This window comes from Guillardia theta (assembly GCF_000315625.1).
Source record: "Guillardia theta CCMP2712 unplaced genomic scaffold GUITHscaffold_297, whole genome shotgun sequence".
NCBI lineage: Eukaryota > Cryptophyceae > Pyrenomonadales > Geminigeraceae > Guillardia > Guillardia theta.
In genome coordinates this window covers 4,046-16,232 of record NW_005434380.1, presented here as the reverse complement: position 1 = coordinate 16,232, position 12,187 = coordinate 4,046, and the positions used below count along the sequence as shown (strand labels likewise).

At 55.6% G+C, this 12,187-nt stretch overlaps 5 protein-coding genes across 5 annotated transcripts in view; 4 read left to right on the top strand and 1 right to left on the bottom strand.

Annotated features, from left to right (window-relative positions):
- Window positions 1-33: 33 nt before the first annotated feature.
- GUITHDRAFT_40104 (hypothetical protein) lies at window positions 34-807 on the top strand (the record flags this gene model as incomplete). Its single annotated transcript, XM_005818520.1, has 1 exon — window positions 34-807. A coding segment is annotated over one exon (774 nt), but the record flags the coding sequence as incomplete, so codon positions are not given.
- A 1,889-nt stretch (window positions 808-2,696) lies between these two features.
- On the top strand, window positions 2,697-3,431 carry GUITHDRAFT_149202 (hypothetical protein; the record flags this gene model as incomplete). The annotated part of the gene is made up of 3 exons (XM_005818519.1): window positions 2,697-3,093; window positions 3,284-3,333; window positions 3,375-3,431. The coding sequence occupies 3 exons, from the start codon at window positions 2,697-2,699 to the stop codon at window positions 3,429-3,431; spliced, it is 504 nt and encodes a 167-aa protein (XP_005818576.1).
- A 1,004-nt stretch (window positions 3,432-4,435) lies between these two features.
- Window positions 4,436-4,786, top strand: GUITHDRAFT_122219 (hypothetical protein; the record flags this gene model as incomplete). The annotated part of the gene is made up of 1 exon (XM_005818518.1): window positions 4,436-4,786. One exon carries the CDS (start codon window positions 4,436-4,438, stop codon window positions 4,784-4,786), a length of 351 nt encoding a protein of 116 aa, XP_005818575.1.
- A 216-nt stretch (window positions 4,787-5,002) lies between these two features.
- On the bottom strand, window positions 5,003-5,613 carry GUITHDRAFT_122218 (hypothetical protein; the record flags this gene model as incomplete). The annotated part of the gene is made up of 3 exons (XM_005818517.1): window positions 5,003-5,170; window positions 5,311-5,416; window positions 5,483-5,613. The coding sequence occupies 3 exons, from the start codon at window positions 5,611-5,613 to the stop codon at window positions 5,003-5,005; spliced, it is 405 nt and encodes a 134-aa protein (XP_005818574.1).
- A 5,634-nt stretch (window positions 5,614-11,247) lies between these two features.
- GUITHDRAFT_82968 (hypothetical protein) overlaps window positions 11,248-12,187 on the top strand; it is a gene marked incomplete at both ends in the record, with an annotated part of 1,336 nt that continues 396 nt past the window's right edge. Inside the window, one exon of the mRNA XM_005818516.1 lies at window positions 11,248-12,066. Coding sequence (XP_005818573.1) covers window positions 11,248-12,066 — 819 coding nt within the window. The remainder of the gene's footprint in view (window positions 12,067-12,187) is intronic.

Genomic DNA, 12,187 nt, shown 5'->3' with positions numbered 1-12,187 from the left:
GGACGAAGTACGGCCAGGACATGCGCGCACTTGGCAAGTAAGGGAGGGCACTTGGAGGTAGTGCGGTATGTTGCAGAGACATGCGGGGAGGAGGTGCTGAGGGAGAAGGATGAAGACGGCAAGACATGCGCGCACTGGGCGAGTGAGGGAGGGCACTTGGAGGTAGTGCGGTATGTTGGGGAGACATGCGGGGAGGAGGTGCTGAGGGAGAAGGACAAGAGGGGCTGGACATGCGCGCACTTGGCGAGTCAGGGAGGGCACATGGAGGTAGTGCGGTATGTTGGGGAGACATGCGGGGAGGAGGTGCTGAGGGAGAAGGACGAAGACGGCTACACATGCGCGCACTGGGCGAGTTTCAGAGGGGACTTGGAGGTAGTGCGGTACATTGTAGAGACATGCGGGGAGGAGGTGCTGAGGGAGAAGGACAATCTCGGCAAGACATGCGCGCACTTGGCAAGTAAGGGAGGGCACATGGAGGTGTTGCGGTATGTTGCAGAGACATGCGGGGAGGATGTGCTGAGGGAGAAGGACAAGAGGGGCTGGACATGCGCGCACTATGCGAGTGAGGGAGGGGACTTGGAGGTAGTGCGGTACATTGTAGAGACATGCGGGGAGGAGGTGCTGAGGGAGAAGGATGAAGACGGCAAGACATGCGCGCACTTGGCGAGTGAGGGAGGGCAGTTGGAGGTGCTGCGGTATGTTGGGAAGACATGCGGGGAGGAGGTGCTGAGGGAGAAGGACAAGAGGGGCTGGACATGCGCGCACTGGGCGAGTGAGAGAGGGCACTTGGAGGTAGTGCGGTATGTAGGGGAGACATGTGGGGAGGAGCTGCTGAGGGAGAAGGACAATGACGGCTTGACTTGCTTCACTTTGGCTGATAAGTCAGATGTCAAGGATTATCTTAGAGGTTTAGGTATCGACTAGTCTCAGACTGAGCCAACAAGCTGCAGCCATAGAAATCGCTCTCATACCTATCAGAGCCCTAGTAAAAGCGAGCTCACCTCAGACTGGACCTACCCCAGCTAAGGGACAGCACTCAAGGCTAGTCTCAGCCTTGATCATCAACAAAGTCAGTCAAACGACTCTCAAAGCGCTTGATGCATACAAGGACTAGATGTGCTGGGGAGGATGACCCCTGGTGCCTGAGAGAGACTAGCAAGTACGGGTGGCTTCCCTCACTGCTGGTAGGACGAGGAGCAGAGGCTTGCGAGGAGCGAGAGCTGGCACGAGGCGAGTGAGCTCGAGCAGCAAGGAGCAGTAGCGCTAGTCCTTCCCTCAGGCTGTACGAGGATGAGCCTCTTGAGGTACAAGGGGCTGCTGTCTGCTGATGGAGTCTAGCTGGCTGGTCTGGCATCGCCAGTACAGCAGACATCACTGCACTTGACCTCTGAGCGACGCAGCGGAGGAGCCGTGAGCGCTCGCTGTCAGCGTCAGCAGCCCGTGAGGCTTCGGGGGGGGAGACAAGGAGGAGGAGGAGGAAAGAGAAGGGAGGGAGAGCCGAGAGCCAAGAGAGGAGAAGCGAAGCCAGCATCCTCATGACTTGCCAGCCTCAGCACCCGCTGTCGCACATGCCTCCCCAGCAGGTGACCGAGCAGCTGCAGGACCGAGCAGGCGAGCTGCCGGCCATGGCGACCTCACCGCTCGCTGTCGGCAGGCTGAGGGGCATAGGAGGAGAGGGGGAGGAGCGGAGGTGGAGGTGAGCCGGGGAGGGTGGGGGTCGTGAGAGAGAGTCAGACCAGGGGTTGAAGTACAGGAGAAGGTAACCAGACGAGAGGGGAAGAGAGGGGTGGGTACGGACAAGGAGGGGTGGGGGTGGGGGGTGGGGGGCTCAAGTCAGAGACGTAAAGGGAGCATGCGAAGATCGATCAAACAGATTGTGGCTGGGATACTAGTGATAGGGCTGACTTGAAACAACTTGCGGCTAGAGAGAGAGCCTGATTGAAGAGAAGAGTCATCCGAATGTGTGTAACGAGACTTGATGGGATTGCATGAGTTTGCAGCAGAAACGAAAAAACACCAACAAACAGAAACTGCAGAAAACATTACGACTGACCAGACATGAGATCAACATGGTTGGGCATGTATACGAGGCTTGTGACTCCTGGATCATGACGGATCGAAATCAAGCTTGTTGCAAGTGGACCGACGTTGTGTGACGCACGGAAGTCTCGAGTCTGATTTTGAAATCAGACCCGAGAGTTTCAAAGTCTTTAAGACTTTGAAACTCATTCCAGTGTCACACAACTCCGCAAGCTCCGAGCGACTGTGTGGCCCTAAAGTCGCTGTCTCCAACCACGTCATCGCAGCTCAGAAACACACCAAGCTCTACATCATAATCGCCATGGCTCTCGCCGCAATTATACTCGCAAAGAACCAAGATAGTCAACGAATACGTAGTTTGCCCTCAGAAGTCCCACTTTAGATCTATCTTCGATCTTCACAGTAAACTTGAACGAAAACTCATTCGACTACTTCCCCCTAAACTCTAAACTATCCCTAGCCGAAACCGCTTCCCTCGTGCTTTGCGTTAAAGAAAACTTTTTTTCATCTGTGCTGTAATTTTAAACCCCATTCTGAATATTAAAGACTGACTGTTTGGATTGGTTGGTGAGACACAACATGAAAAACTACTTCTTCTTTGTGTTTGTATTCGCTTGACTGGCAGGTCCAACGTCTATTCAACCCGCGGCACACAAATGAGTCTGTCATCGTGTGCTAAAGTCACCAATAGCTCAAATCAAGAAGGAATCAAGTGTTGGGGGTACAACAAATACAAGAATCTGGGATTACCCACCTCCGACGAGACCGAGATACCGGCCAAAGACCGACCCTTTGTGCACTTCACTCTGACAGTCGAGTCGATTGTCCCAGAGGTTTGCGGGAGTTGTGGCGTGTTTTCCTCACAAGGGTCACCGAGCTACGTGCACTGCTGGGGCGCACTATACAGCGCCGGGAACATATACACGACTCACGACGCGTCCAACATGGTACAGATCAACACACCCGGCGATGCTGTCATGATCGATTTTCTGAGAGTCATCACCAATGCCAGAAATCTCAGTTGTGTTGGTACCTTCATCGATGGAAAATCAGGTCTTGGGGTGAATGATGCGATATCACCCTATTTTCAAGCGATTCCAATGGGTAATACATTTAACGGTTGTCAACAGGGGGAGATACTGCAAATAATTGGGAGCTTTTCCAGTAGTAGCACAAAGTCAACACAACCCAGGGTCATAGTCAAAAGGATCCAGCACACATAGTGCCCACACGAGAACTTCAGAAACAACTCCGAACCCTCAGCACAACAGCCGATACAACCCGCTCCCGCAGGTATCTTCTCCCGCCCGTAGAACCTGAACACAGTCCCGTAGTACTTCCCACAGAAGAAACACAACTTTAACTCTCATAATACCGCCATTACACGCTGATGACTCGCACATCGGATGGTTCCCACACAATCGCACACTGCTCGACAGCTGGCTCGACAGCATCACACTCGACCGCATGAGACAGGGGGGGAAGTTTAAACTTTCAAAGTTTCGTCACGTCGTTTTTCCCCTTCGATGCTCAAGACCTTGGAAGATTGAAAGTTTCGCCCATCAGAAAAGAAAAAATCAAACCCACCATCTTGCTTGACGGGGTGGTTACCAAGGACTCGGATAGACAAATGGACCGGTGGTGCCCCTCTCGCTTCACAAGTGGATAGAGAGTGGCGAGCATGAAGCGTGTGCTATGGCTCCTTCTTGCATGCTTCGTTTCACAGACAGATGGAGCATCCAGTGCAAGCTGTGGTGGCTGTGTTTTTCACGTGTCAGACGACGGTTTGTTGACCAGGGACGGAAGTTGCAGGGATAGTTGCACATATCTCAGCTTATCTTTTATGAATATACGAAACATATCAAATGGTACTTTCGACGGACTGTCAAACTTGGAGTGGCTAGATCTTGACAACAACGAGCTACAGACCCTGCCTGCGGGTATCTTTGATGAACTGTCGAACTTGAACTGGCTACAACTTTCGACAAACCAGCTACAAAAACTGCATGTGGGTATCTTTAATAACGGGCTGTCAAATTTAAGATCGCTACATATTTACAACAACCAGATAGAGACTTTACCCACGGATATCTTTGATGGACTTTCAAATTTAGAATCTCTATATCTCTACAACAACCAGCTGCAAAAACTACCTGCGGGTATCTTTGACGGACTGTCTAGATTGTACGAGCTGTTTCTGTTCGACAACCAGCTACAGACCCTGCCCTTGGGTATCTTTGATGGACTGTCGAGTTTGTGGTGGTTGCAACTGAATGACAACAACCTCTATTGCATCCCTTCCCAAGCCTTCGCCAACCTGTCATCCCTTCATTTATTAGACCTCAGTCACAACAATCTGACTTGCTACCATTCATCCTGGCCAGCCTTTGCTACAATGGATCAAAACCTAGAGCCATGCCAGAACGAAACCGAATGCATCGAAACATCGTCGTCACTCCCCTCAATCCCGATAAACATCGCAGATCAAAAGAACCTTGACATGCAGACAATATTGAACTCCTCAAAGTCACACCACAACAACTGCAGCATCGAAGCATCGTGGCACGAAATCATCCTTGGAGAGACCTCACAACTCCCCGCATTCAAATCAGGCGGCCTCGGAAGACTCATGGTGCGAGGCAAGTACGAGGTCTGGGTGTGCAGCTACAAAGATCTCTGCGCCGAGCCGTTGAACCCCTTCTGCTACGCCTTCGACGAACAGATGAAGCTGTTTGTGCCATGGTAACTCCCTGACTTCTATATCTGATTACTTCTCACTTTGCCATTTGGTGAAAACAGGGGACTGGAGAAGCTGGTCTTGGGTTGAGGAGCTCGAAGTGTTTGAATAGAAATTCGAACAAATAATTCAAAGAGTTCTAGAATCTTCCGATGCTTCTTTTTACTGCTGTTTTGCTACGATTTGATTTGAAATAAAAATTTGGAGTAACAACTTGTTATTTTTTCATTGTGCTATGTGTGACCAGGCAGGGACTGTACAGCAGAGCGCAGCAATGCAGCAGCTGCAGGAACAATAGTCGTCGTTGGCGTTGGCGTTGGCGTTGGCGTTGGCCAATGAGGCCTTTGATGCAGTCGAGGAGACCTCGATACCACCACCGAAGCCCCGCATCTTCTGAGGACCAGAGCCTTCCTCATCCTCCCCTCTCCCCCTCCTCCCCAACTACCGCCGCCGCCGCCGCCGCCACTCCTGCTCCTGCTCCTGCTCCTGCTCCTGCTCCTCCTGCTCCTCCTCATGCTGCCGGGTTTCTTCACCTTGATGGCGAGTGTGCGGATGTCCGCCATGGCTAGGTCGCCTCCTTCCGCAGGCGTCACGTCAGCAGCTGCCTCTTGTCTTGCATGTCGGGTTGTGCTGGAGGAGCTGAGAGACACCCAGAGGTCTTGCTCACGGGGGGGCGATGAGGCGGAGGAGTTGCTAGGGGATCACCCGAGCGCTCTTAGACGCATGACCGTGACACGAGCAGCCTCGGTGAAGCCTCCAGCTGACAACCCCTGGTCTTGACCCCTCCGAGCCTCTGCCAGGTCTGCTCCGAGGCCCTCGCCAGCTGGACCCTGCATTCAAGGGTGGATCGAGCTCAGGAGTACCGGTAGTCAGCCGAGGCTGTCCGAGCTCATACAGCAGCAACAGCCTCTCAGTGAGACGGCGGGGAGATATGGCTCCTGCCCCTCACCCGTCAGCTGCGGACTTCCACGGCATCCTGGGCTCAGGGCCCGGTCAGCCGCAGAGTAAAGTACGCAGTCACTGTACCGTCACGTTGTCATACGGTCCGATCTTCAGCCTCCGACGGCGAGGCGGTCACCGTCTGAGCCTCGGAGATCGCAATACCCAACACAACTTTTTATTGACTGAAAATGGAAATGCAAACCGGAGCAAACAAGGAGGAAAAGGAGAAAACCTACAAATCCGCCTCAAGAGAAAAACCAGGAAACGGAGGAGGCAGCAAAACCGCTACTCCAACCACGCAAGCGACGGCATGCACGACAAGCAGGGGAACAAGGATCAGGACAAAGAGCAGTAGCGCAAGGCTCCTGCGAGGAGGACGGCAAGACCCATGCGAGAGCGATACTGCCGAAACAGGCGAGCACGCAAACGATGAAAGCCAGGGTCCCCATACACCGCCTCCTGAGCGCAGCCATCCCACTCCGCTGTCAACGTTGCTCCATGGTGATCCGCCAGGTACCAGAGAAACCGCAAAGCGTCAGCATGAAGAAGACCATCCGTACCTGCAGTGAAGGGAAGAAAGGCCTTCGGCGGGTGATGGGTGCCATAACTTGCGCGATGATCGGGGCCGGAGAGCGCAGAAAGTCCGACGGGGCTGCCGCTGCTGTTGTAGGGATGTGTCATCGTGAAGTCCAGAACCAGCCCATTCCAGGTGTGGGTGGAAAGGCCAGGGAGCCAGAGGTCGCCCATGTGTCTGTTGGAGGGGCCGTGCTGAGGGACGAGGGTCCGGGTTTGTCGCAGACCCTGCTGATGAAGCTTGGTGACCATGCCCGCTTCCACACAGATGTCGCGCAGAACCACAGTACACTGCTCGTGTGCGGTGGTCCAGAGACCTGCGCGATGACGACAATTGGCCAAATGAGAGACACTGCTTCCCGCCGAGGGGTCTAGAGCTGTAGCACAACGATCACAGGTGGGAGGCAGCTCGGCCGGAGGTAGCCCATGCAGGAAGCGATCGACCCCTCGTGCGAGGTGGATGGGACACTGGTGGGAAGGGTGAAGGTTCGTTGCCTCCATCAGAGAGTATTGCAAACGCCGCTGAGGGTTCTGAGTCTTGCGAAGGAGGGGCTCCAGGGGGAATGGGCTAGAAGGCTGACTCGCTGACTCTGGGGGATAGAGCTCCACAGTATAGCTGCCATGAGCCCGGAGGAGAGCTGCCTGCACCTGAGACAATTGCGCCCACCGCTCAAGATGAGGGGGAAAAGTCTGCATCAACCGTCCAGTGACTGAGCGCTGGGGGGGGAGAAAAGGAGGTCCGCCCGCGAGTTGAAAAAGCGCTGGAGATGGGATCGAATTGTGCAAACGTGCGTCCTCCAGGTCACTGGGGTCCAGGTATTGCGGCACTCCACGGTCAACCAGGGCCTGATGCACCCGCAGGAAGGAGGCGAGTAGGGGAGGGAGGGCCAGATCCGGCTCGTCCAATTGACGGAGGGTACCATCGAGGCGAGAGAACAGGGGAGGGGTCGAGAATGTCCAGGTCTGCACACAGGGTAGGGTAGCACTCCATTGTAAGAAGCTGGCCGTGGCGCTGTAATAGGCTGATAAACTAACCCCCGCTTGAGGTGTGAACCCATCTCCCCCCTCCTGATACGGAAGCTGACGCTTGAAGAAGGCAAACTCCAGGGGAGACAAGAATGAAGAGTTGGCCAAGCCGAAGTCAACGTCCGGGCCTCTGTCAGGCAATGGCCAGTCAAAAGCCTTGCCCAGCTCCACAAGAACACTCTGATCAAAAACAGTGCATGCATCAGTCACGAGCTCAGGATCGATGCCCCGTAAGAAAAACTGCAAGGTGGGGAGATGAGTAGCTCGAATAAGGTGTTTGCAGGCAAAGGGGTGTAAGGTACTCAGTGAGCCCAGCTTGTGGAGGTCATCGTCAAGAGCAGCAAGCTTTTCCTGAAGCCAGTTTCTGATGAAGTCTCTAGAGCCCAAAGGTATGCCGCCGACTACCACTCCCGCCATCTCGACCGAGAAGCTCCGCAAGTCCGCGAATTCGCGCTTGATGAAGGCAACGATTGCTGAATGCTGCTCGGGCGGTAAGTCCACCCATGAAGGGGAAAAATCCTTGGAGTCTCGAGGCTGAATGTCTAGGCCCAAGTCATCCCGCAGGGTGTCAATAAGGTCCTTGACCGCCGCGTGGGCATCCGAAAGTCGCCCAACCACCGTGATGTTATCGGCATAGACTGGGAAGGTACAGCTCGTGTGTTTATCCGCAACACGCATGAGAAAAGGATGTAGAGCGTGACAGAAAAGACTGAGACCTGCTGGATCACCTTGGTGAACCCCTCGAGAGCAGTCGAAAGGCCGAGCTTGCGCGCTTTGCTTGAGTCCGCCTCGGATCCGTTACTCCGATTTAGCGTCCACCCCTTACGATGACTAGCGGAAACCTGGGGCTTCTGGGGGTGGGGTAGGACAGTGCAAAATGCATCAACAGGTAGGGTAGGCTGGTGTTGCTCACCCGTACCTGATAGGCGGAAACCATGGGATTGAAGAGGGTAGTATACGACTAGGGTAGGGCTCCATGTAGAGGGGTGGTTGGGCAGGAAATATGGCAGGACGATCAAGGGGGAGAGCGGGAGGAGAGAGGGAGAGAGGATGGAAGGAGCTTGAGGGAGGGTGACGACAAGCTTGTCTTGTCGCAAGAGTGTGTGAGATGTCTTGTACCTGCTGCAGAGAGAAGGAGACGTGACAACAGACAGAAGAGAGGAGATGAGAGGAGGGAAAAGAAACGGCTGATGGAAGGGATGCAATATGAAGAATACCAAGAGGAGCGAGGAAACCTTCTCTGTGCTTGATTATTGTTTTTTCGGCATTCGTACTTCCTCTCCTGCTGTGTCAAGCAAGGATGGAGAAGCTTTCTCTCTTGATCTCTTTATTTCTTTCTTTCTCCTTGCCTTCTCTTCCCTCGCTGTCTTTTTTCATCTCTCTCTACGGTCAGTCACTGGAAGGGAGAAAGGAGACGGCGTGGGAGAAGGAGGCAGAGTCGGAAGCAGGGCAGAAACTCGGGATATAATAAGACATGCATGGATAAGTGAGCAAGAGAGGGGAAGTCAGAATGAGTGATAGGTCTTATCATCAAGAATAGACGGCATTTGTTGAGGTGAATACTTGATAAGCTCTGAAAGAGCAGGCGACTGATGCGCTCTTGGTGTTGCAGTTGCAGGCAGTAGGATCAGAGTGTATAGACAGAAACCCTCAGGTGTACAACACAAGGCTGTGCTGCTCTGTAATCAGATCGTTGTGCTGTAAACCGAACCACGAACAGAGGAAGATCCAAGATAGAGAGACATAAAAAGAGGGAGGGAGAGGGAGGTGGAGGACAGAGGATATCTGAAGCCGGCTGATGCAAGCTCCTGACGCAGGTTTCTCCCTGGGCTGAGAAAGGGACATGAGTTGCTTCCCCTGCTTCTCGTCCAAAGTGAAGCCCGAGGACGGTCGTGATGACTCGCTACTCCAGCAGAGGTTGGAAGAAGCGACAAGAAGGATCTCAGAGCTCGAGGCTGAGCTGAGAAAGCAGACTGTCAAAGATCCCCCAGCCCCTCAAGGAGACGTAGAGACCATCCCGTCAAGCATCTCCAGCCCTACGACTCAGCCGTCAAACAAGACAGACATCGAGATCAAATCTCAAATCAGCCATCCCACGGCTGATCCACCAGCTAGTGTCCAGCAGACGACCAGCTGGACCATACCCGACGACAGCATCTCTGACCTCAAGAAGCTCTTTCAGACCCCTCGAGACTCCGAGGAATACAAACCGATTCTCAACAACCTCCGCATGGCTCTCGGCGTCGACGCGTCGGCCCTCATGCCGCACGCAGGCCCTGACAAGCTCTCGTACGACGACTACGAGGTCAGAGTCGCAAGAGAGTGGGAGCTCGAGCGCAAGACCAGCAGCCTCGGCGACCTCAACATCCTCCGAGTCATGGCGGAGTGCATCCCCGGCGGGAGCGCGGCGAGTCCTCTTGCGGGGCTACAGGGGATGACGGAGAGCGCTCTATCGGCTCTATGGCAGACGGCGATAGCAAGGAGGCTCGAGGAGGCGCTGAGGAGGCCGGCGGAGGCAGGAGGGCGGGCGGGAGGAGACGGTGCGACGTCGCACAACAGCAAGTTTGCGGTGAATGAGTCGGACGGTACAGGCAGCGGGGAGGTACGCGAGGCCGTGTACGGGAAGATCGAGGAGTACTACGGGGGGCTGATGGAGCGGATCGGGCTACCTCAGACCGAGCTGATGAAGGCGATAGAGGAGGAGCACTGCAAGGGCAAGGACGCGGAGGAAGCGTTCACGACGAGCAACTACAACATCACGACGACAGCCAAGGAGGAGTGGCTCAACGTCACAGACCCGGAGAGGAGGCGGAGGCTGTCGGACGGGACGCGGGTGATCCGAGGGATGGAGGAGCTGAAGGGGCTGGACACGGCGATGAAGGCGGGGCTACAGGAGGCGGAGCTGATCGCGCTGCAGCTCTACACAGGTACGAGAGAGAGATAGCGAGAGAGGGAGAAGGAGCATGGGGGAGGAGAGAGGAGCAAGAGAGCGTGAGAAGGCTGACAAGAGGCTTGCTATGACAGGGCCGATGTACTTCAAGTACAACTCTGTTCTTCGAGCTCCCAACGAGCTCCTCCGAGACTCCAACAAGGTCCCCAACAAGTACACGACGACCATCCACTGCATCGTCAGCGGCGTCGTCAAGCTGTCTCGTCACACGCCTCTGCCAGAGGGGCTGCGGGTGTGGAGGGGGCTGAAGGGGATGAGGCTGCCGGAGAGCTTCCTCAACGAGGACAAGCTCGGGGTGTCCGGAGGAGTCGAGTACGGGCTGCTGAGCACGACGACAGACGTCAGGACGGCGATGCAGTACGCCGGGGAGGAGGGAGAGTCGATGGTGTTCGAGATCAGCTGCGGGGCGATCGACCGGGGGGCGAGCTTGACGTTTGTGTCTCAGTATCCGGGGGAGGGGGAGATGCTGTATCCGCCGCTGTCGTACCTGGAGGTGGTGAAGACGCCGCGGTACAGGGAGGTAGAGGGGAGGCGGGTGAAGGTGCTGGAGCTGAAGATCAACGCGAACACGATGAGCTTGACGATCGAGGACTTTGTGGGGAAGAGGAAGCAGCTGTACGTAGGGCTGATGGAGAACCTGGCGAGGGAGGTAGAGCGAGACGTGAGGGGGTGGGAGGGGAGGATCCAGGAGCGGCTCAGGACAGCACCGAAAGACTCGTACTTGAAGATCCATCAGTATCTTGTACAATCGATCGTGGAGGAGAGCTGGGGGCTGGTGGAGGTGAGCAGGGCGAGGGAGTCGGGCTGGTACAACGACGAGTCAAACTACAAGGAGGCGATCGAGCTGTCGAACCGAGTCAAGGACATGGCGATCAACAAGCTCAGGCACTGGATCGAAGACACTCAGGGAGACTGGATTTGTCAAGCCCTTTCAGGCGAGTCGATGCAGTCAGTGTACTGGAGGACGATGGCGGGTCTGATGTACGAGATCAGCTCGCGGACTCCAGCAGGCGATGACGGCAGACGAGAGCAGAGCAAGAGGCTGTGCGGGATGTACGGCTTGTCGATGTCAAGGTCGGGCCAGCACGGGGAGCCGCCGACAGTGACGGCGGTGGTCCGAGGACAGGGGGAGCTGATCGGGCTGCTGAAGGCGGCCGAATGCGACATGGACGAGCGGACGGAGGACGGGAGGACAGGGCTGCATGTAGCGGGGATGCTGGGGAGGGCGGGGAGCGTGAGGGAGCTGATAGAGGCAGGAGCAGAGGTAGGAGCGAGGGACAAGGCAGGGAAGACGATGGTGCACTGGGCAGGGGAGTATGGGCATGTGGAGGTGCTGAAGACGGTAGAGGAACAATGCGGGAAAGAGACTCTGAGGACCTTGATGATGGAGAAAGACATTGACGGCAAGACATGCGCGCACTATGCGAGTGCGGAAGGGCACTTGGAGGTAGTGCGGTATGTTGCAGAGACATGCGGGGAGGAGGTGCTGAGGGAGAAGACCAATGACGGCTCGACATGCGCGCACAGGGCGAGTGCAGGAGGGCACTTGGAGGTAGTGCGGTATGTTGGGGTGACATGCGGGGAGGAGCTGCTGAGGGAGAAGGACAATGAAAGAAGGACATGTGCGCACTATGCGAGTGAGGGAGGGCACTTGGAGGTAGTGCGGTATGCTGGGGAGACCTGCGGGGAGGAGGTGCTGAGGGAGAAGGACAATGCCGGCGGGACATGCGCGCACTTGGCAAGTGCAGGAGGGCACTTGGAGGTAGTGCGGTATGCTGTAGAGACATGCGGGGAGGAGGTGCTGAGGGAGAAGGCCAATGACGGCAGGACATGCGCGCACTGGGCGAGCTTTTGGAGGGCACATGGAGGTAGTGCGGTATGCTGTAGAGACATGCGGGAAGGAGGTGCTGAGGGAGAAG